We start from the raw sequence: 20,569 nt of genomic DNA, 5'->3' as shown, positions 1-20,569 counted from the left end.
TGCCTGGTCCAAAGCCTTGTGCCAGCCAGACACGGCACTGTCCGGTGTGTTCCCACACCCAGTGAAGAGGGGCAGTCCTGGCACATCTTCAATCACACTTCACAGCCCTGGCGGTGCACACACATGCCTTCAGACATCTACTGAGCAACCCCTGTGTGCTGGGGGCTGGAGAGCCTTGTGGACACAGCACAGATGTCCTTGTCTGCCTGGAGCACATAATAATGAGGGCCCCATTGACTGAGTGCCTACTAAGTGCCACTATGGGCTAAACCCTGAAGACACACCTCTGTGACCTTGGTGAGGAAATCAAGGCTCACAGAGATGCATGGACTTGACCATGGCCACAGAGGTAGGAAGAAAGAGAAAACCAGCACACAAACCCAGGCCTAACTCCAAGCCCCTGTTTAACCACGGACTTCATGTCCTTGCGGGAGAGGCCTCTGTTCACCGCGACCCCAGCCTCCACTGCTTTCTTTACCTCTGGTCTCACGGGTTTGGAGAACTCTCCCACTACCTATGTGGATACAATCTAACCCAGACTGGAAGTCCTTTTACCTTTTTCTTCATCCTCAGTCCCTGTCTAGTCAGAATGTCTACTTCAGAAACCCCCCTCTACCCAACTCTTCTGCTATGTTCTCCCACCATTGTCCTAGTTCTGGGCGCTCCTCTCTCTCACATGAACTGCTTTAAGTGCCTCTGCAAGGCTGTCCCTGGCTCATCCTGCCTTCTCTTCCAATTCACTATCCATGCTGCAGCCAGCGTTATCTTTCTTAGGAGTAAATCTAATGGAGTATTACTCAGAAGTAAATAGGAACCAATTACTGATACATGCAATAACATGTATGAATCTCAAAAAAATTATGCTGAGTGAAAGAAGTCAGAACATACTATATGATTTAATTTATATGAAACTGTACAAAAGGCAAACTTACCCATAGTGAAAGAGCAGATAAGTGGTTGCCTGGAGTGGGAGGTAAGGTGGGCAGGGGAAAGGGACTGACTGCAAAGGGGCACAAGGGAATTTTCTAAGGCAGGAGAAATGTTTTCCATCTTAACTGTGGTAGTGATTAGACAGGTGTATATTTGTTAAAACTCACTGAACTGTATACTCAAATGGGATATATTTGATTGTATGTAAATTATACCTCTATAAAATTAGTTTATAAAAGTAAATCTGACCATGTCATATTCTTACCTAAACTTTCTGATGGCTCCAAGTAGCCTTAAGGATAAATGCAAACTCCTGAGCCAAGAACCCAACACTCTCCATGGTCCTGTCGTGGTCTACCTCCCGGGTTTATCCCTCACCAACACTTCAGACACACCCTGTACTCCATCAAATGCCTTTTCTGATGGCTCTCCCCTGGCAAACTCATAATTATCCTTCAAGTAGCTGACTAAGCTTCACATTCCCCAGGGAGCCTTCACTGAATGTCCATCTCTGTGCATCCCGAGGAGGACTAGAGCACTTCCTTCCCCATGTCCCCGTTGCACCTTGTACTTCCCTTGGTTGCAAACTTCTTCCAGTATCATAATTATTATTTGCATGTCTCCATGCCTCATACCTAAGGCACTAAAAGATGAAATCTAACTCTGCTGCAGAGGAGGCATTGTAGGATCAGGGACTCTTGCTTTATTTACGCCTGTATCTCCAGTGTCTAGAATGACGCAGGTACTCAGTGAAGTGTCACTGAATGATCAAATGAAGGGTGGACTCAACTTGTGCAAACGAAACTGGCCTGTGCTCCTCACCCCCACGGTCCCCATTGACCTGGGGCCTGCTCGGTGAGGGATGGGCAGACGAGCACCCCTCCCTGCCACACTCCTCAGGAGCATCCACTTTTCCTCCCAGGGACTTGCTTGCGTGTCATATTTAAATAAGGACTTCAGCAGCAGAAATGGCAGTGGGTGCCCCCACAGTTCTGCTGTTAGCAGAATACTTCCTCTACAGCCCCCGTTCCCTCCCCTCCAGCCACCGCCGCCCCTCCCCCACCCCCACCCCCCCTCCAACCTTCCCAGATCCCACTCACCAGGCATTCCAGGAGACGAGCAGGGCGGGCAATGACAATCATCAGCTTTTTCACCAGCTGCATCACAAAAGCCACTTCTGAACTCTCTGAGCGCTCATGAGCCTGTAGAGAAGACAAAGGATGCTTAAGCAATCCAGCGGCCCAACATGGCTGAGTGAAGCAGGACTGGGCTGGGCAGAGCCTACTCCGGGGAGAAGCACTTTGTAGTACAGAGAGTGCTGCAAAGTAAAGACCTTAGAGAGGGCCAGTGGGCCGTGAGGGGGGACAGGCTGCTCACCAGGAACCACATGAGCTGCGGAACACTACATGACGCCGAGGAATGTCACAAAGACACGCAGCTTTACCTGCTGCTCCATCCAGCAGGCTTCACTTACCCTCCAGACCCCAGCTCAAGGGGTAACTCCCAATGGAGCCTTCACTGATGCTCACTTTCCACCACAGACAGACTGTAAGGAATAGAAAGACCTCAAAGCAGGAGAGGGATGTGACCAGAAGGGATTTTAGAGATCACTTTGGCTGTAGTGTGGATGGTGTACTAAGGAGGGCAAGCCTAAAAGCAGGGAAACCCACCAGCAGGCTACTGCAATAGTGCAGATGAAAAAGGCATAAGTCAAGGCAGTAAGAATGGAGGGAAATGGACAGACTGGGCCATCTCAGAGCAGCCCTGAGGGGTGGAAGAGGCAGGAATAGATGGTAAGTACAATGACAATTTTAGGGAAATTCCATTGAACCCATAAATGAAATAGACAGTATAAAAAAATACACAGTTTAGGTGAGGATAGGTAGAGAACATATTCCCTTTGGTTTTTTTCTTTTTTTAAAGATTTATTGATTTATTGATTGATTGAGTGATTGCTATGTTGGGTCTTCGTTTCTGTGCTAGGGCTTTCTCTAGTTGCGGCAAGCGGGGGCCACTCTTCATTGCGGTGCGCGGGCCTCTCACTATCGCGGCCTCTTTTGTTGCGGAGCACAGGCTCCAGACGCGCAGGCTCAGTAATTGTGGCTCACGGGCCTGGTTGCTCCGCGGCATGTGGGATCTTCCCAGACCAGGGCTCGAACCCGTGTCCCCTGCATTGGCAGGCAGACTCTCAACCACTGCGCCACCAGGGAAGTCCTTCCCTTTGGTTTTAAAGAGAAAGCAGGTAGGTGGAAAAGTTCTGCTTTGGATTTGGAAAGTTTGAGGTACCTATACTAGATATTTTCTTAGGTATTTGCTCAGCCCCGGAGACTCTCTCTTCCTGGAAACTGCTCTGACTTCTGGAGCCACATTTGTATTGTGTGGCTGCACTTTCCCTCCCACCTCCAATAGCTGACCAGAGTGGACTACTTTCCTAGGAACTTACTTTTTTTTTTTTTTTAATTTTTGGCCATACCATGCAGCATGCAAGATCTTAGTTCCCTGACCAGGGATTGAACCCATGCCCCCTGTATTGGGAGCATGGAGTCTTAACCACTGGACTACCAGGGAAGTCCCCCCAACCCCCGCTTTTTCTTTTACACTTTTTTTTCCCCTAGGAACTTAAAAATGGGTGGAACGACAACCATTAATATCAGCATGACAGAACTGTATAATTCGCTCTTGGGTGAAAAGGATGACCATACCTACCAAAGAGAGAGAAACAGAGCTGAGAGAAGGAAGACGAATGGTTCCTGGGCTTTCCACAGGCTCTCGTTTCTGGTTCTGGTCCCTTCTTAAGGCCTGGTTGCATTCCTGTCTTCAGTTCTCTAAGACACCCTTTCAATCTTTATAATTAGTTTCCCTTTCCTGCATAAACTGCTCTGAGTTGGTTCTCTACTACTTGCAACGAAGAATACTAACCGATGTGGGAAGTACAGTGGAGGAGTCCAATCAGCAGCTGGGACCACTGACCCGGAGCTCAGAAGAACAGTGGGGAGCAAGGGCCCTTAGCAGATAGATGACAAGTGAAGACACAGGAGCTGACAGGGCCGATCAGAGAGTGAAGAAAGGAGAATGAGGAGCACGGATGCTCAGGAAGGTGCCCCTCGAAACACCAGCATTTAAGAAAACTTGTGAACGGGCAGCAAGACCACAAGACTGGAGAGAACAGTGTCATGACAACTGGGGGGGAGAAAAGATCAAAGAGAGGTATTCACTGTGGAAGCCTCTGTAGACAGGTGAAGGAAGGTGAGGACTGAAAGAGGTCACAGCATTTGGCAACCGGCCAGTTAGTTCTTTGGTGACTTTTGCCTGAAATGTTTCAGTGGAATAATGGGAAGGGAAAGTAGAAGGCAAGAGACTGAATAGTGAACAGGTTGTAAGGAAGGAAATATAGCAAATGAAGACCATTAAAAAAAACTGGTTATGCAATGAAAAGAGAGGTTGGGCACTTGATGAAATCTTGTTCATTCTTTTAACACGCAGCTCAAATATCAACTTTGTGAAGCCTCATCTAAGTCCCCTGCCCACATACACACACACACACACACACACACAAGCGAAGAACAAGAAGTAACGGCTCCTTTTTCTATGTTTTCCTAGCTGTTTGCTCACAGCACATGGTACTAGCATGTTGTTTTATAATTAATTGTCTGTCTCTACAGGTACACTGTAGGGCCTTGTGAGTAGAGAGGCTATGTCGCCTAGCACAGGTGCCTCTTATATAGCAGATGTCAATGCTTATTGACTAAGTATTTGAAAGTGTACGATCTTAGGCTCTGGAATAAGTAACCTGGGTTTGGGTGCTAGCTCTGCTACTCAAGAAATGAGTTACCTTGGGCTAACTTGGCCCTTTTAAGGTTTGGTTTCCTCATCTGCATATTTAGAGAATAATAATAATACCTTCCTTACAGTGTTGTTGTGAAGATTAAATTAGACAATGTAGTGCCTAGCAAATTCATCTACCAGGGTTTCCCTGCAGACATCCTTCACTCTAGTCATGCCAAACTACTTTACCTGCAATTCCTGAAATGAACCAAGTTCCTCCACACCTCTGAAAGGTTGTTTATACTGCTTTCTAGGTCCAGTGAACTCCTACCTACTCATCAAGACTCAGCTTTTCCTGAACTCTCCATGCAGAGTCAGCACGTCCTCCTCTGTGCTCAGAACTGATCTCTGTTTAGTGCTCATCAATCACACTTACTATAATAAACAAAAGTGAGGTAATTCATATAGAGCACTCACTGTGGTGTGTGGCATACAGTATACTTTGATAAACGATAGTTATTATTTTTACTGTAATACATATTGATGGGTCTGTAAACCCCAGTCAACAGCAAATTCCTTGAGCCAGAACCGGCACTGAACTTCTTCTCTGCATTCCCAGGGCCTAGCAAATGAGAGAACATATGAATGCACTGGCTCCATGTTCAGTGCTCTTCCCACTGCCAGGGGCAATGCATCTGGGAAATGCCTGAAGGTTTTGGGCAAAGCTCTGACTTGAGCATTTCAGAAGATCCATCTTAGATGTGCAAGCAACCTTGGAAGTCACTCTAGTTGATTTATCTGATGCCTCAATCCCTGATTCCTACGTATTGTTGGAGAAGAGTTAGAAAGTTATTCTTGAACAGAAACAAACAGCCGCCACTGATGTTTCATGGGACTTCAGCTTTTTAAACTCATATTTCTGCAATGTTTAAATTTAAGTATTACTTTTGAAATCAGAAAAAGACATTTTTGTAGAAGGAAGAACTTTTTCATTAAATCAAAACCTTTCTCGCTGTAACTCTTGTCCACTGGGCTAGTATGCCTTTTAGGGGACAGAGAAACTGCCACATATTACATATGCTAAAACTCCTAATATTTGACAGCAATAATCGTGATCATCTTTAGTCATCCTTTCTCTAGATTCAACTGTTTCCTAAATTAAAAAAACAAACAAACAACTTCCTGCTCCTAATTTCTGGACTAACACACCGGAGTCGTTTGAGCCCATTAGCCTGGGCTCTCAGCTCAGTTGGTCCTACAAAAGCATGAAGGCACATGTCTGGAGGCAACAGGGGTCTGGACTGGGAAATATTCTAGTGACATGAAGAGGAGACAGCACATCTCCTTTCCCCTAAGCTGTACTAATGGTGTGATATGGGCAACTGTAGTCTGAGTGGGAAGGCGTCCGATCACCCTATCGGAGAGGCAGAGAGGAAAGCGAAGAGCGGAGCACGAAGCAGCGAGAAGAACTCAATCGTCTCTGGATTACTTTGCCCAGAGACTTTTTACACTGGGGAGGATCAGGTCTCTAAACACATCAGTCCCCACTGGAGAACTTCTGCTACGCAAACAGAATATCGGCAAATGGATAAACCCGTAGTGCAGTCCTCGGGTCTGTTTTCCCTCGACTGAGGAGAAGCAGTCTCAAGGTTCTGCTTACACCAGTATGTCTACCAAAAGAGAGCCCACTACAGCCACTGGGGCCTCTTTTTGGCTCTGGGTTACAAATCTCCTAGGCAAATATTCATGAACACTACCAACGTTGGAGCCTCGGGAAGAGTAATTGGTATTAGAAAAGGAAAGGACTCACAGCACTGAGTTCTGACACCGAACAGGCTTCTCTGTGAAATGCAGGGGACTGAGGAGGAACCAAAGCCCAGCAGCAGCAGCACATGTGGGGTGGGTCCCGCATACCAGCAGGGAGGTGGCAAGCAGGCTGGGAACACCATGACTGCCTTAGTCTTAGCTGGGGACTAAAAACCACTACTATACGGATTCACCAGAGTTCCAGAACAAGGACACTCACATCTTGCAGAAGCTTCTCTAAATTCTCTTGAAGTTCATAGAAGTAGTGTGAGGTAATGAGGCCACTCCGAGATTTATCCAGGCAGTCTCGGGCCATCTCAATCACCTGATGATGAATAAAACTCAAGGTTCCGTCTGCCAAGGGCAACACGTTGTCTGGAGTGTTGGAGGAAATGAACTCTGCTAGATGCTCTTCCATTTGTGCGGTGGCCTGCAAATCAAAGCAGGACAAGTGACTCTTCCCTTCTGATCCAGCTCGGCTGGAGCTAAGCCTGAAGGGCCTGGTCAGAGCCTAAGGATGGGCTCTGTGATCCTGGTTTCCTGATGTTGCATTTGGGGAACCTGATGACTGGAGACGTGAAAGGTCACCTTCAAGTCAAGTCAAAACATTACAATCAAGGCCCTCTCTCACCTGGCCTTGTCCACCTCCCCACTCCTTGAAGGGCACATTCTTTTGCTCTAAGGACACTGAGGTTCTGTTGTTCCTTTATCATGCTATCTCATGCCTCTGTCCATTTATGCTGTTCCCTGTGTGTAGCTTTTTCTTCTGCCAAGCCTGCCTGGCAAACTCCTACTACTCCTTCTAATCTCAGTTCAAGCATCACCTTTCCTCTGGGAAGTCTTTGATTCCTCCAGGAAAACTAGGGTTTCCTTTCCTCTGTGCTTCCACTGGACTCCCAACTGTATAAACTTGGTGTGTGGACGCTCCTGGTTTCTAAATCTTTTTCCAGACTGGGAACTTCTTCAAGTCAGTGGGAGTTTGATTTATCTCAGGATCCTCTTACTTGGACTTAGGACCCAACTGAGCTAAGCAGATGTTCAGAGAGTGTTTATTGAAGGTGTGAACCTGCCTGCTCACGGACCTGGATCCCCAGCAGAGCAGCATGAGGTCTGGCTCAGAAGCCTCTTGGGGACCTAACTGCACAGGAATGTCAAAACGACAAATATACATCAGCTAACAAGTTCCTAACTGCCTATCTAGGGCTTGGCTTTCTTTCCTCTGCCACCAGGTGGTGATTTCTGATTTTCAGTGTGTGTTTAAGTGGGTGTTTGTATATATATGTGTGTGTATACACACATACACACACACACACATATATTTATGGTGTAGCGGTGTGGTAGGGAGAGAGGCAGGGGAGGGGAGGTGAAAGAGGAGAGGGAGTGGAAGGAATCTTAACATGCTTTTTCTAACATGAGTTCATCTTACATACAAATGTGCAATGCTAGAATAACAATACAACACCTAATATAGAAGGAGGAGGAGGAGGAAACACGTGAGATGCATTTCTAAACACTATACACACCCAAACTTTTTTATGAAGAACCAAGGCACAACAGAATGATTTCCTAGCTGTTCATTCTGCCCCTCTTCCTTGCTCTTACTCTCCAGTGCCCATTTGAAGGCTAGGAAGTGCAGACCACAGGGCAGCAAAGAAATAACAGCTAACACTTACTGAGTGCTTACTATGTCCTGGGCACAGTTAGAAAAGCTTAATGTTCACTAATCTTCACAAACTCCCTATGAGATAGATACTCTTATTATCCCAGATTACAGATGAGGCAAATGAAGCTCAGAGAAGTTAAATAATCTGCCCAGGGTCATGAGGCTAATAAATGGTAGAAACAAACTTGAACCCAGTCGGCCTGGTCCCAGAGTCTGAGCTCCTCCTCACTGCTCTGCTTCACTGTGAATGTCAAGAGGGAAAGCACAAGGGCTTCACACTTTTTCCCTAAGCCACCCGTGTGTGCCCAGGAGACTACTCGAGGCTCGAAAAAGGACACTCTTGGAGGAGCAGGGAACCACACACTGTAGACCCTAGATACCGATGAACAGGTAGAGCCGGGGGTCTGGATGGAGGATGAAGAAAGAGGCTTGAAGACCCCATGCTTGCTGTTGTCATGGAGAGGGAGCCTCTGTCAGGCCCTGATTCTCTCTCGGACAGAACTGGCTGTGTTCTGCAGGAACAGGGCCTATCATTAGAAAGCCAGGTCAGAGTGTTTAGGCATGTGGTGTTCAAAAGAAATGCAAATGGGAAACAAGGTCCTCGTTCTACATACAAGGAGGTTTACAGTCAAACTGCAGTTGTGAAGACCATTTCTCAACCATCTCAGGACAGTAACCTACCTTCCTCCCTCAGCATTTCCCTGCTTGAAAACACAAGTCCAAATGTGAATAGCAACTCTGAGCTGTCTTACTGTCTTACTCTGAGACCTTACACTGCTCTCTCTGGCCAACTTCTTGCCAGAGGAAATTTCCAGCGTAGCTCTGTTTGTGCTTGGTAATGGGAGTGCTGCTTTAGAAATCTGCATTAAATGAAGGTGCTCTCAGAGGGCAAATCTCCTTCTGGGGGACCCCGACTCATGGATCCTGATGTGCATGGTTAGAAACAAGGTCTCTGCTCTTTCCTTCCCACTAATGTACAGTGGGATATGTTTTCGACATTTCCCTCTGGATACCCCTTTCTCTGGGGAGTGGAGAAATAGAGGCTCTGCAAGTACGATCCCCAAACTCAAAGTCCTCTGCTGCCTTCCTCTTCTCCAGCAGTCTGAAAGCCCTCATGCTTGTGTCCTCCTCCTCCTGGTGCCTCCCCGCTCTCCTTCCGGATTGCCTCTGGCGACTCCCCCACCCCCAGTCTTCCCACTGGGGCTGGCTGGAGGTGGCATCCTCAGAGGCGTTACCAGTCTCCTTTAAACTGGATCCTTACCTTGGGAAATCTTTCCTTGTACACATGATTCATCATTATTATTTCACTGTCAAAGGAAACTGGTGACCGTCCAGGACTAAATAAGAAAGAAACAACTGTATTACTTTAGTGCCAGGGAACCTTCAAGGAGAAAGATGCCCATCCCCAGAGCCCGTGCCCACCCACTGTCTGCAACACCCACACACTCCCACCTTAAGGAGTGCTGAGTTCCAGAGGCTTTCTTATTCCTGGAGCTGCCAGCACTGTTCAGCTCAAAATTGTGCCATCTGGAGCTAGACTACCTTCCTGTAAGAGGCCTGGCCTTCACAAAGACTTCTGCCAGGGCCTGAAAAGGCCCAGACAGGAGGAGACCACTCTTGAGGCCACTGGTGGTTCTTCTAGGATCATCTCCTCCAGAACAGGACTCTCTGGGTCTTCTTTGCTTTGGCCAGTGGGGTTGGGCATACCCCAGCATGTTCTAGGAATCAAATCAAATCAAACCACCACCAAAACAACCAAAGGAAGAACAGTGTATACCTGTATCTTTTCTAAACAAGCTGCATCTAATGGGGCTAACTTAGCTCTCACCTGGGAAATGAATGAGGCCAGTCCAGCCAGCCCAGAGTGAATTATAAACCTGGGTCATCTAAATCTTCCCCTTTGGCCCATGTGTGATTACATCCTCTTAAAGGATTTCAGAGTTTGAGCCACACAACTGAATGGCTATTTGGGTCCTGCCCAGTTTGGTGCCCGACATGTGATCCCAGCTGAGCTATGTTCAGAACTGTTCTTTTCTGCCTTTCCTCCCTACAGTAGGCCATGGTCTGCCTGCTACATTAATGCACATTACCCAGCATTTTAAGAGTAATCCTCAGGGATTTCCCAGAGGTACTGTAGTCCTCTCAGTCTCAAATGGCCTAAAAGGCGCCCCTGCCTCTGTGTGGAGTGTGAAGAGCACCAAGATTCAGACGTTCCTCTGTATGAGACAAAGAAACACACTGGGCTCCACACTCCACACTCCTTCAGTTGTATGTCTGACCCTTTGCACTGCAGTCCCAGTCATTATTCTCACCAATCTGAACTTGAACCAGTCTTTGTGGTCTGGCTCAGCTCACTGGCACTTGCAGTGCCAACATGACCTGAGGGGATTCTTCCTGGAAGGCACTGCTCCTCTGGGCCCCCACCCTGAACATGTTAACCAACTTCTTATTTCCCAGGGACCCTGGAAATATGAGCTCGACCATTTAAAGCCATGATCATTTTATTCTCCACCCTCTCCCTTAACCTGGAATTCTGGCACAGATTTACCACCTAATGCCAAAGAGAAGAGCTGATTTAATCTATGGAATACACAAGATAAATCAGCTGTTAAGGTTTGTTTGGTTTGATGAGCCCAGGTGATTCAGGGAAATGAGATAGATTTAGATGGGCATTTAGTTCTGCTTCTGCAATGGGCTTCTTCCCCGAGTCAGCCACAAGTGTCCTCAGAAGCAACTTTCTTAGTTGGCCTAGTTTATATATGCTGGGCCTCTGGGTTCCATCAGAGGAACCCATCACCATCACCATCAGTTCCGTCACCATCAGAATGGATGATACTATTACTCTCTTTTTACTGAATGAAGTCCAAAGTACATTTCTACTGCCAACTACTTTCAAAGGGAAAAAGAGGGACCCCTTGACAGCATCTTCAGGCACCTCTTGTGACGGTGAGTTGAGCTGTACCCAATACCAAAGGGCTTGAGCTTCACTGCACTTGACTCATTTGAGCTGTGCCCATGTGCTAGGCCAGGGGTTGGCAAACTACGGCCCGCAGACCAAATCTGGCCCGCCGGCTGCTTTTATAAATAAAGTTTACATAATGTCTGTGGATGATTCTGCACAACAGCAGAGTAAGTAGCTGCCAGAGATGATATGGCCTACAAAGTGTGAATTATTTACTACCTTGCCCTTTATGGAATAAGTTTGTTGACTCCTAGGCTGTGCAGACAAGCTGAACTCCACGGGTACCAGGGCAGTGGGTGTAGAGCACCCTCACCTGAGGCTGCGGGAGCGGGGCCGCAGGGCCGGGGACTGCCGTCCTTCTTCATCGGGTACACTCTCTGTGCTGAAATGCTTCGTCAGAAAGTGCAGCTCATCGGCTGTAGGCTGGAAGGGCAACTGGTGCAGCTTTTCCTGCGAGGAGCATGATGACTAGAGGGGACAACATTTTTAAAAAGCATTAAAGACATGTCTAAGGCAGTCTAGAAGTGGAGAAGGACTGAAAATGGTCAGGGGCTCCCCAGTCAACGTAAACCTGAAGTCAGCCCACAGCCAGCATGCTTCCCCTCGCCCCCTTGAGCCTCCACTGTGCATGATCCCGTTCATCTCTATCCTTCAGAGCTCTCAGTTCTGACGAAGCCAAGATACTATTGTCCTTCATGAGCCTTGCAGGGGGCCAGACCCAGACATTCATGAGGTGTGACAGCTCCCCAACTACCTAGGGAGCCTCTTTAGGTGGCAAAAAGCAGATTCTTCCACGTGGACCCTTTGCCCTCAGTGAAGCTTTTGGCTAGTTAGAATGGAAAGTAATTAATAAATCATGCTTCCTGGCTTATTAGGAAATGTTCCAGGTATGCCCAGCCTACAAATGACAATCCCATAAGTTTCCCCTTCTACAACACCTTGGGAGAGCCCCAGGATGGCTCAGCAATGTTTCCTTTAGGCTGTTACCCAGAGGGCAACTGGCTTTGCTGCAGCTGTGAAGGCTTTGCCCAGGCTCTAGGGACACCAATAGGCAAGAAAATCCAGCAGGGAAGAAAATTATTTTTAGATCTAGAACCCAAAGATTAGACTTGACCTGAAAACAATTAAGAATTCTAAACATGGCCCAACGACTGAGATTCCACAATCACAAGAGCCCATTTGAGGGAGTGAGCTGTGCTATTACAGGCATCCCACCAATGCAGCCATTGCCGTGGCAGCCCCGGTCAGCACCTGGATCAGTGAACTCCCGCCCTTACCTGACAAGACTGGCTACAGCAGCAGCAAATCTAACACTATTGGCTCAATTTCTGTTCACCAACTGATGAAGGATCTGGGGTTAAATGTCTAAATTCATTTACACTCAAAGCTGCAGTGCCACACCAAGAAAACTCTGTTGCCACATGTAAGCCTTAATACCAAGTGAGAAATCAAAATTTTTTTTGACTTACAGTGCACACTTCTCTCATGGAATCCTATAATACATAAAGTTGTAAACAGCTAGTGGGAAGTTTTCATGAGGCTCTGTCTTGGTCACATTTTTATAAATGATTTGGATAGAAGTTGCAAAAAGTATTCTCACCCAAATGCAACTAACATGAAGCAAAATTGGTATTTTAAGGTATTCCAATAAAATAAGCTGGAGCAATGGGTTGAGTCTATTAAAACTTATTGAACAGGAATATATATATATATAATAAATACATGACTCTTACTTTGGGTCTCAAAAATCACCTGTTTGAGTAAAGGATTATGGGGAAGGGATATTCACTAGGGAAAGATCTGAAACTAAACAGCTGCCAAAAGACCAGTGAGATCTTTGGATTAATTTAAGAGTAAAATCTAGGACTTTCCTGGTGGTCCAGTGGTTAAGACTCCGTGCTTTCACTGCAGGGGGCACGGGTTCGATCCCTGGTTGGGGAACTAAGATCCCACATGCAGCACAGAGCAGCCAAAAAAATAATAAATAAAAAATTTTAAAATAGAGTAATATCTAGGTCAAGGGAGGAAATGATAACTTCTTTTACCTGCTTGGGATTTATGAATACAAACTGAGCTGAGAAGACCTGAAGAATGGTGGAAGACATGGAGAAACGGGTCATCCAGTCTGTGGCCTACAAAGCCTAAAATATGTGCCCTTTACAGAACGTGTTTGACAACTTGTCATCCTGGCTTCAATTAAATGTCGCTCAATGAGGAAGAGTCATTTTAGGGTCAATTGTGCATAGTGGCAGTTAGGACATTTGTTGTGTTTTAGGCTAAAATCTTCTCTAAAAGAGATATAACTAGAAGTTTTAGAGACAGGCCCAATATTTTTTTTTTGCTGATATACAATCAAACTTGAATATCAAATCACATTCATCCTCCCCTTCTTTTTTGAAAGGAAAAGGTGAAAAAGTTGGAGGAGGGTCTACCAGGCCTTTGTGACATGGCGGGGGGGTGGTGTTATCTGCTCTTGGTTGCAGTTCTACAAATAAAATAGGGGAGCAAGGGAACCGTGCTTAGGAGTCCCTGTGCCTGGCCTTGTGGGCAAAGCAAAAGTCCATCCTCAAGCCCTCTTCTGACTCCACTAGGAATAACTGACGCTCAGAAACATGCTGGTTAATTCTTTCCAAAGGCACTTAATGGATCTGACTATGGCTGTTAAGGGCCACCAGACCTCAGCAACCTCTTTGAGTTGGGCTTTGGAGAAAAAGTTGAGAACCATTTTGCAACACTGTAGGGACAGGGAGCAATACCTGTAGGGAAGTATTTCCTCAGGGTGAAGGAGGTACGGCCACAGATTTGGCTACTTACTGAGACAGTAGAACTAGGAGTGTTGGTTCCATAGCCTGAAGAAGGCAAAGAGGCCAAAGACCAGCGCCGTCCATCGGTCCTATGTAAGAAAAGAATGTTAGGCAGTTTCTACCGAACCCCACCCTGAGCCCAGGACCTGCCTGTCTTTCCATCAGGTTTTCTGGGGCAGTTGATTCACTGGTAGGCTCTTCTTGTCTCAAGACAGTACTGCTCAGTCCAGCACACGCTTTCATATCTCTTTCCTACAAGGGGCCTATTGTTGTGTGTTTTCCACTGCAAAGACAGACATCTCTGACTATAAAGGAGTCCATAACTTTAAATAAGAATATCTGTTATGCAATACTATGGTTTTGGAATAAAAATCTTTATACTCTCAACTTATTCACTTTTAGCAATGACAGAGAAGCAATGACAGAGGACTGCAGCTAAAGGCATCATCACAAGGAGAGAACTGCCACTGAAATGCTAGTTCCTTTTTTGAAGGCTCCATGCGAAGGGTCCTTTGGTGTTCCCCAGGCCACTGGGTTGATAACCGGGAAGAAGCGAAACTACCACCTGGGTCTGAGTATGAATCAATAGATTGCAAATAGTCAAAGGCTACCCAGGACCCATTAGGACTCATAAATCCAATCTTTGAGAATGTTTGCCAAAGAGTGACAGCAACCTTATGAAAGAAGAGTGAAGTGGCATAGCCTTGGCCATATATGAGACTTTGGGGCAGGCTTCTAGCTGCTCTTTAGAGGATGTGCTCTGAAGCTCTCATCACAGAGAACCACAGTTATCTGCTTTGCTTTAGAGAAGAAAGATCAAGCAAGTATCTGGTTTGAAGCTTTTATAACATGGACAAGTGATTCTTTCCTGGACTACAGGACGTGTTGTAACACAAATGTTCTTTCTTGTGGAGCTTAGGGGTACAGCCTGCTCTGGTTGAAGTTATAGAAAAACTTCTTTGATGTGACCCACAGAACCTAAGAACGTTAGCAATGGAGGACCTTTAGAAGTTAAGTTCAATACTCTCAATCTTCAGAGAAAACATTAAGACCCAGAGATCTGGATGAATTGTCCCAGGCTCCACAGTTAAAGGTGGGTGCGGGGAGGCATGGAGAGGAAGAAGGAAAAAAAGGAATCAATCTTGCCAGGGCTTCTCTTCTGGAAGCACTCCTCTCCACCCCCACCAATACCAAGCAGCTTTTCCTACTATGTTCTGTAAGGGGACAGCCGGGGGTTCCATGCCACATGCACATGACTCAAACTTCATGCCACCCAGGCAGCCGGTCCTGCTGGAACCTAGTCTCTGAGGCAAAGAAATGTCCAGGAGGCTGCTCAAACATGATATTCTCTCTGCTCTCTCTTTTGGGTCCTGAGAGCTCTACACAAGGAAGCAAGTCAATTCCAGGAAAACAGAGCTCAGCAAAGATGGGACTAGTCTAACTCAGGGAGGCATTTCCCAAACCTTTGTCAGATACACTTCTCCACAGGTGATTTTTCCTCCTTCATACAGAAATGGGAACCAACTGCATGGCAGCCATTTTTCTGTAAACTGAAGAGCAGGGACCACCAGAGTCAGAAATGCCACTACAGGATGCCTCCATTTCCTCTGCCTGGTCATCCCACTGAGTGATTGAGGAAAGTTGTGGGAATGAGGGTGACCTGTCCCTACGCTCAGAAGCTTGGAACTAAATATTTAGCAAATCCTGCCTTCTAAACATATGAGCACGGAGCCTTGGTTCCAGCAGGTAGAGGGGGCTCCCTTAGGGCCTCTTTGATAGAAATGAAAGGCCAAATGTTCATACCCACAGTCAGAGAAGACTCATCACAGCCAGTTCTCACCAAGCATAAAACCACAAACCATACTGTCTGGCCATGCATAGCAGTTTCCCAGCCCCTCTCCCCATCACGTCCGCTATTACCTGTCTGCTCTGTGGCCATGGCTGTAGTGAAAAGACATACATTAAAGTGAGAATCAAAGGGAACCAGAGAGACTGCTCTGTTTGACGCTTGGCATTTGGTCTAGCTTGGCAGAGACAAACCTTTTGTTTACGAATGTGTGTAAGTTAGTAGTGAAATTGTGTGACTAATGGGTCTATCCCTAGAGTTTCATTAAATCTGCCTTTTGTGTGATATTCCAAACTAATGTGATGCTATAAAGCTCATGCCCAACTTCAGTGATAGGAAACACAATTCCTGAGTACCTTGTTTCGCAGGGTTGAAGTCTTCCTCCCCTCCCCCACCAATACCTAGCTACTTTTCCTACTATGTCTGGTAAGGGGACAGCCCGGGGTTCTGTCCTCCACACATACGACTCAGACTTCAGGCCACCTAGCACAGACCTGTGTGGATCTCAGTGGTAATACCAGGTCCCAAAGCCCCCGGCTGATCCTACTCCTAAAGCCCAGGGAATGATGCAGACACAGGACACCAATGGAACATGCTATTCCCTCTGCATGGATTGGTCTACACACCTGCATCCTCACTCCCAACATGGCAGGCTCCTTCTTATCCTTCAGGTTGGCTTAAAAGTCACTCCTTCCGAGAGGCCTTACATGACCACCCAGTACAGACTCTCCAGCCTCATTCTTTTCCTACTCTTTTAGGCAGCATCATGTTCTTTCCCTTCACGGTGCTTATCACAGGTTACAGCTATATATTTGTTTGTTTGCTTGTTCGTTATTCTTCCCCACCACTCATTCAATCAATAAGCACCGACTGAGTGCTTATTATATACTAGCAGACATATTTTCAACATATTAAGGCATCTCTATTAAAGGTGCTTTGATTCTGGTTGAGAGGAAACAGAAAACAAATAAGAAACTACAGTCAGCCCTCCTTATCCACGGGTTCTGCATCTGTAGATTCAACCAACACTGAATCAAAAATATTCAGGGGAAAAAAAATCCAGAAAGTTCCACAAAGCCAAACTTGAATGTGCTCCGTGCCAGCAACTATTCACACTGTATTTAAAACTATTTACATAGCATTTACATTGCATTAGGTATTATAAGTAATCTAGAGATGATTTAAAGTATACAAGAGGATGTGCATAGGTTATATGCAAATACTATGCCATTTTATATAAGGGATTTAAACACCTGTAGACTTTGGTATCCACCAGGGTCCTGGAACCAATCCCCTCCGGATACCGAGGGGTGACTGTATCAGGCATTGAAAAGTACTAGTTTGGAAATAAAACTGGATGGTTTGCTGGAGAATGATGAGGGGGCTCCTTTATATTGTATGGTGAGGGAAGGCCTCTCTGGGGAGTTGACATTTAAGATGAGAAATGAAAGACAAGAAGGAGTTAACTAAGCAAAGACCTGAGGGAACAGCATTCCCTCAAAGGGAACAACAAGTGCACAGACTCTACTAAGTCTACTAAGTTTCTAGAAAGTTAGGGCTCTGTCTGTCTGGTTCCCACTATATAACTAAGTACCCAGCATGTGCCTGGGCTTACTGGGTACTCAGTAAACATTTATTGAATGAATGGGAAATGACTCAATGCCATTGATAGAGAAAGGTCACAGGTCCTACTGTCCCAGCTCAGACCTAATCTGAGGCTACATTTCAAACACAATCAAGGCAGGAAGTCTGGGATAAGTTAGACTTTCAGCTGGGCTGGAAAGCAAATGCACCCATCCATTATATACCTATACTGTAAGTGTTCCTATCTGGATCCTTAGTTAACTAACGAAGTTACACAGGGTAGGAGAGGTGAGTCCATGGAACAAACTCTGACGATACTTGCTTTGAGTAAGGCAATTGGGTCAGGAGGGGCACCCAAGTCAGCCATCAAACTTCTCCCAACCTGTCCACGTCCTTTTCAGCTCACAGAATCCTGGAGGGGGTGGATTTCTTCTGGGTTGCCATTTTAACAGTGAGTTAATGCTGTTAAATTAGGAATCTGTTCTTTTTCTGTTATCTCTTTTAAAAAAGTAGTCTGAGTACTACTACTACAACTCTGATCTCAAGCTGTATATGTCATTCTCCATCCATTAGAGGCTCCAAATCTGGAGCCATGATTTTTCTGGAGGTCTTAATACCAAAGACTGACTCTAACCAAGAATATTTTTAAAAATAAAAATAAAAAATAAAGTCAAAGAACGTGAATGCTGCCAAGAAAGAATTTTAGAGATGTTCTGAAAAGTAAATAATTTGTATAAGAAGTCTTGGGGTACTTCCCTGGTGGCGCAGTGGTTAAGAATCTGCCTGCCAATGCAGGGGACATGGGTTCGAGCCCTGGTTTGGGAAGATCCCACATGCTGCGGAGCAACTAAGCCCGCGTGCCACAACTACTGAGCCTGCGCTCCAGAGCCCGCGAGCCACAACTACTGAGCCCGCGTGCCACAGCTACTGAAGCCTGTGCGCCTAGAGCCCGTGCTCCGCAACAAGAGAAGCCACCACAATGAGAAGCCCGCGCACCACAATGAAGAGTAGCCCCCACTCACCGCAACTAGAGAAAGCTCACATGCAGCAACGAAGACCCAACACAGCCAAAAATAAACAATAAATAAATGTATTTAAAAAAAAACAAAAAGAAGAAGTCTTGGTATATGGATTGACTCATGTCAATCAGCTCAGTACTTCTCCAGAGGCCAGGTGATACGCTGGCAATGGGCTGAACTGTCAGGATTGCTACCATGGGCCAGGGATAAGTTGATATCATTTCCAGAAATAAGTGAAATGTGAGGAATACAAGCACGGCTCTGCAACACACCAAATCTTTCTAAATTCATGGGAGGATAAGTGAAGACCTGGTAGTCTCTTTATCCCCAAGGAGGGAGGCATAAATGGCCTCTTCTAGTTCCCTGGAACTACCTGAGTTAGAGGAATAAGAGTATAACTTTGGGTCCTCCTGGGAGGAGAACCCATTTTCTCATCGATCACTGTAGGATAGCTTTCAATCAAGAGTATAATGTTTTCGAACATACCCTCAGGAAACCAGGGACTTGTGCTTAAGATTATAAAATAAATTCACTTGTAATATCTACTTGCCCATTTGAACATTCAAACACAAATACCTATGGTGTTTGGAAAGCAAAGCTTGAACAAGATGTTTATGACCTGGGCGAGGAAAGCAGGAAAGGAATTTTGATGGCTGGTAGACCAAGGTAACACACTTGGAAGGGCAGTGCCTCAAAGGAGGAAGCTGATATTTAACTGACATTCATGCAAATGCCACACGTTAGTCACAGAGGAGTTTTTCTATCAACTTACCTACGGGCAGGAACAAAGGAAAAGTGAGCAGGTGCATTTGGAGAGAAATTCCGGGGGCTGTCCAAAGGACTGTTACCTGTGGACAAGGAAAGTAAAAGAAATCCTCTGTGAGGTTTGCTTCTGAGGAGGGTTGAGATGATAATAACCTTCAGGGAAGAAATCAGCCCCTAGCACCGGCAATTAGCATTATATGGTTATTTTTCCAGGTCCACCATTAGTTTAGTGATTCTCTCTGCAAAAATTGGCAGCCCAGAGGTTTCTCCCTTGTTCCCAAGTTGCCTGTAACCATCTATGCTTCTCAGACATCTGTTTTAGATCTAGCAGCAACCTGCCCTCCTTGGAACACCTCAGGTTCCAATCTGCCTATTCAAGTTAACCCAACTTTCCAAAGGCTTGAACTCATTCAGTACAGATAGCATGGCCAAACGCTCACACTTCTCAAAGGGCAACGTGACTCCTGGCCTGAAGGTCTCTTGCACATATATCTCTGCACACTGCATCCAAGGGGCTAACCCAGAAATATGTGTGCTTAAGCGAAAATGAAGTTCTCAGGAGAGCAGTGCTCCTTAAACAGTCCATACACAAGGCCCCCAAGTCTGCAAAGCATGCCCAACCCCTTCACAGTGTAGGAATTATCTCTATCTCTTTATTAGTTTTCACATGTCCCTTATAACTTGTAAACTTATAGCTCAGAAGCTTTGAACAAAACTGTGTGCTTACCTTAGCACTATGACCACAATTCTCAAACCTAAGCCTGCCATACTTCTTTGGTCTAACTTCCAGCTGGGGGCTGGTATTTAGGAGGAACTGCCAACATGTCTCTACCCAAAAATCATGTTGAAGTAAGCACCATACTCTATGATGTGCTAACCACTCTGCCAATCCCTGCCCACCTCCCCACTTCTGTGCTCACCTCTATGAACCAACACTGGCTATGAGGAACTGCTATCCAGGGACCTGGTAGTTCACCATGCCCTGGATTTTTCTTGGCAGTTTATTTCCTGTATAGGGTATGACTGTTCCAAGGTGCCACGAAGCTGTCCAGGTGTTTCTCATTATCTCCATTCAGCAGGTGTGGATAGCACTTGCCTTTCTGTACTGATCTTGGAAAAAACAGCCTCTCAAACAATGCCCCCCAACCCTATGCAGCACCTCTGTATCAATTATATAAAGGCGCTCACTTTAGGAGAACTAGTGAAGAAGAGGCATTTTCAGCTTCCACTCATTCCCTTGACAGGGATCCCCAGTGAGGTGTACAACCTTATGCTCTCAACCTAGTACCAGCTCTGGGTTTCCCATGTGTCTAGGGCTATCTCCTACAATCTATCCCACCTCCTGGCTGGCACATGCCACCAGGGTGTGAGAAAAGTGATTTAGAACAACTGTTTCCTTAGGCAGGACTTAAAAAGAATCAGGCC

At 46.1% G+C, this 20,569-nt stretch overlaps 1 protein-coding gene across 8 annotated transcripts in view; it reads right to left on the bottom strand.

Annotated features, from left to right (window-relative positions):
• Positions 1-20,569, bottom strand: part of MAST2 (microtubule associated serine/threonine kinase 2) — a 247,340-nt gene that overhangs the window by 13,084 nt on the left and 213,687 nt on the right. For 5 of the 8 annotated variants that reach the window (XM_068539790.1, XM_068539782.1, XM_068539785.1 and 2 more), the window contains exons 6-12: positions 19,152-19,227; positions 15,851-15,871; positions 13,941-14,019; positions 11,440-11,594; positions 9,426-9,501; positions 6,722-6,931; positions 2,031-2,132 (exon numbers count right to left, since the gene is read on the bottom strand). In XM_068539790.1, the coding sequence (XP_068395891.1) occupies positions 2,031-2,132; positions 6,722-6,931; positions 9,426-9,501; positions 11,440-11,594; positions 13,941-14,019; positions 15,851-15,871; positions 19,152-19,227 (719 nt within the window). The remainder of the gene's footprint in view (positions 1-2,030; positions 2,133-6,721; positions 6,932-9,425; positions 9,502-11,439; positions 11,595-13,940; positions 14,020-15,850; positions 15,872-19,151; positions 19,228-20,569) is intronic. The other 3 variants (XM_068539787.1, XM_068539788.1, XM_068539789.1) reach the window with 1 other exon arrangement.

The sequence above is a fragment of the Eschrichtius robustus genome, chromosome 3 (assembly GCF_028021215.1).
Source record: "Eschrichtius robustus isolate mEscRob2 chromosome 3, mEscRob2.pri, whole genome shotgun sequence".
NCBI classification, from domain to species: Eukaryota; Metazoa; Chordata; class Mammalia; order Artiodactyla; family Eschrichtiidae; genus Eschrichtius; species Eschrichtius robustus.
The sequence above is the reverse complement of the archived record's forward strand: the minus strand, read 5'-3'. Positions and strand labels throughout refer to the sequence as shown.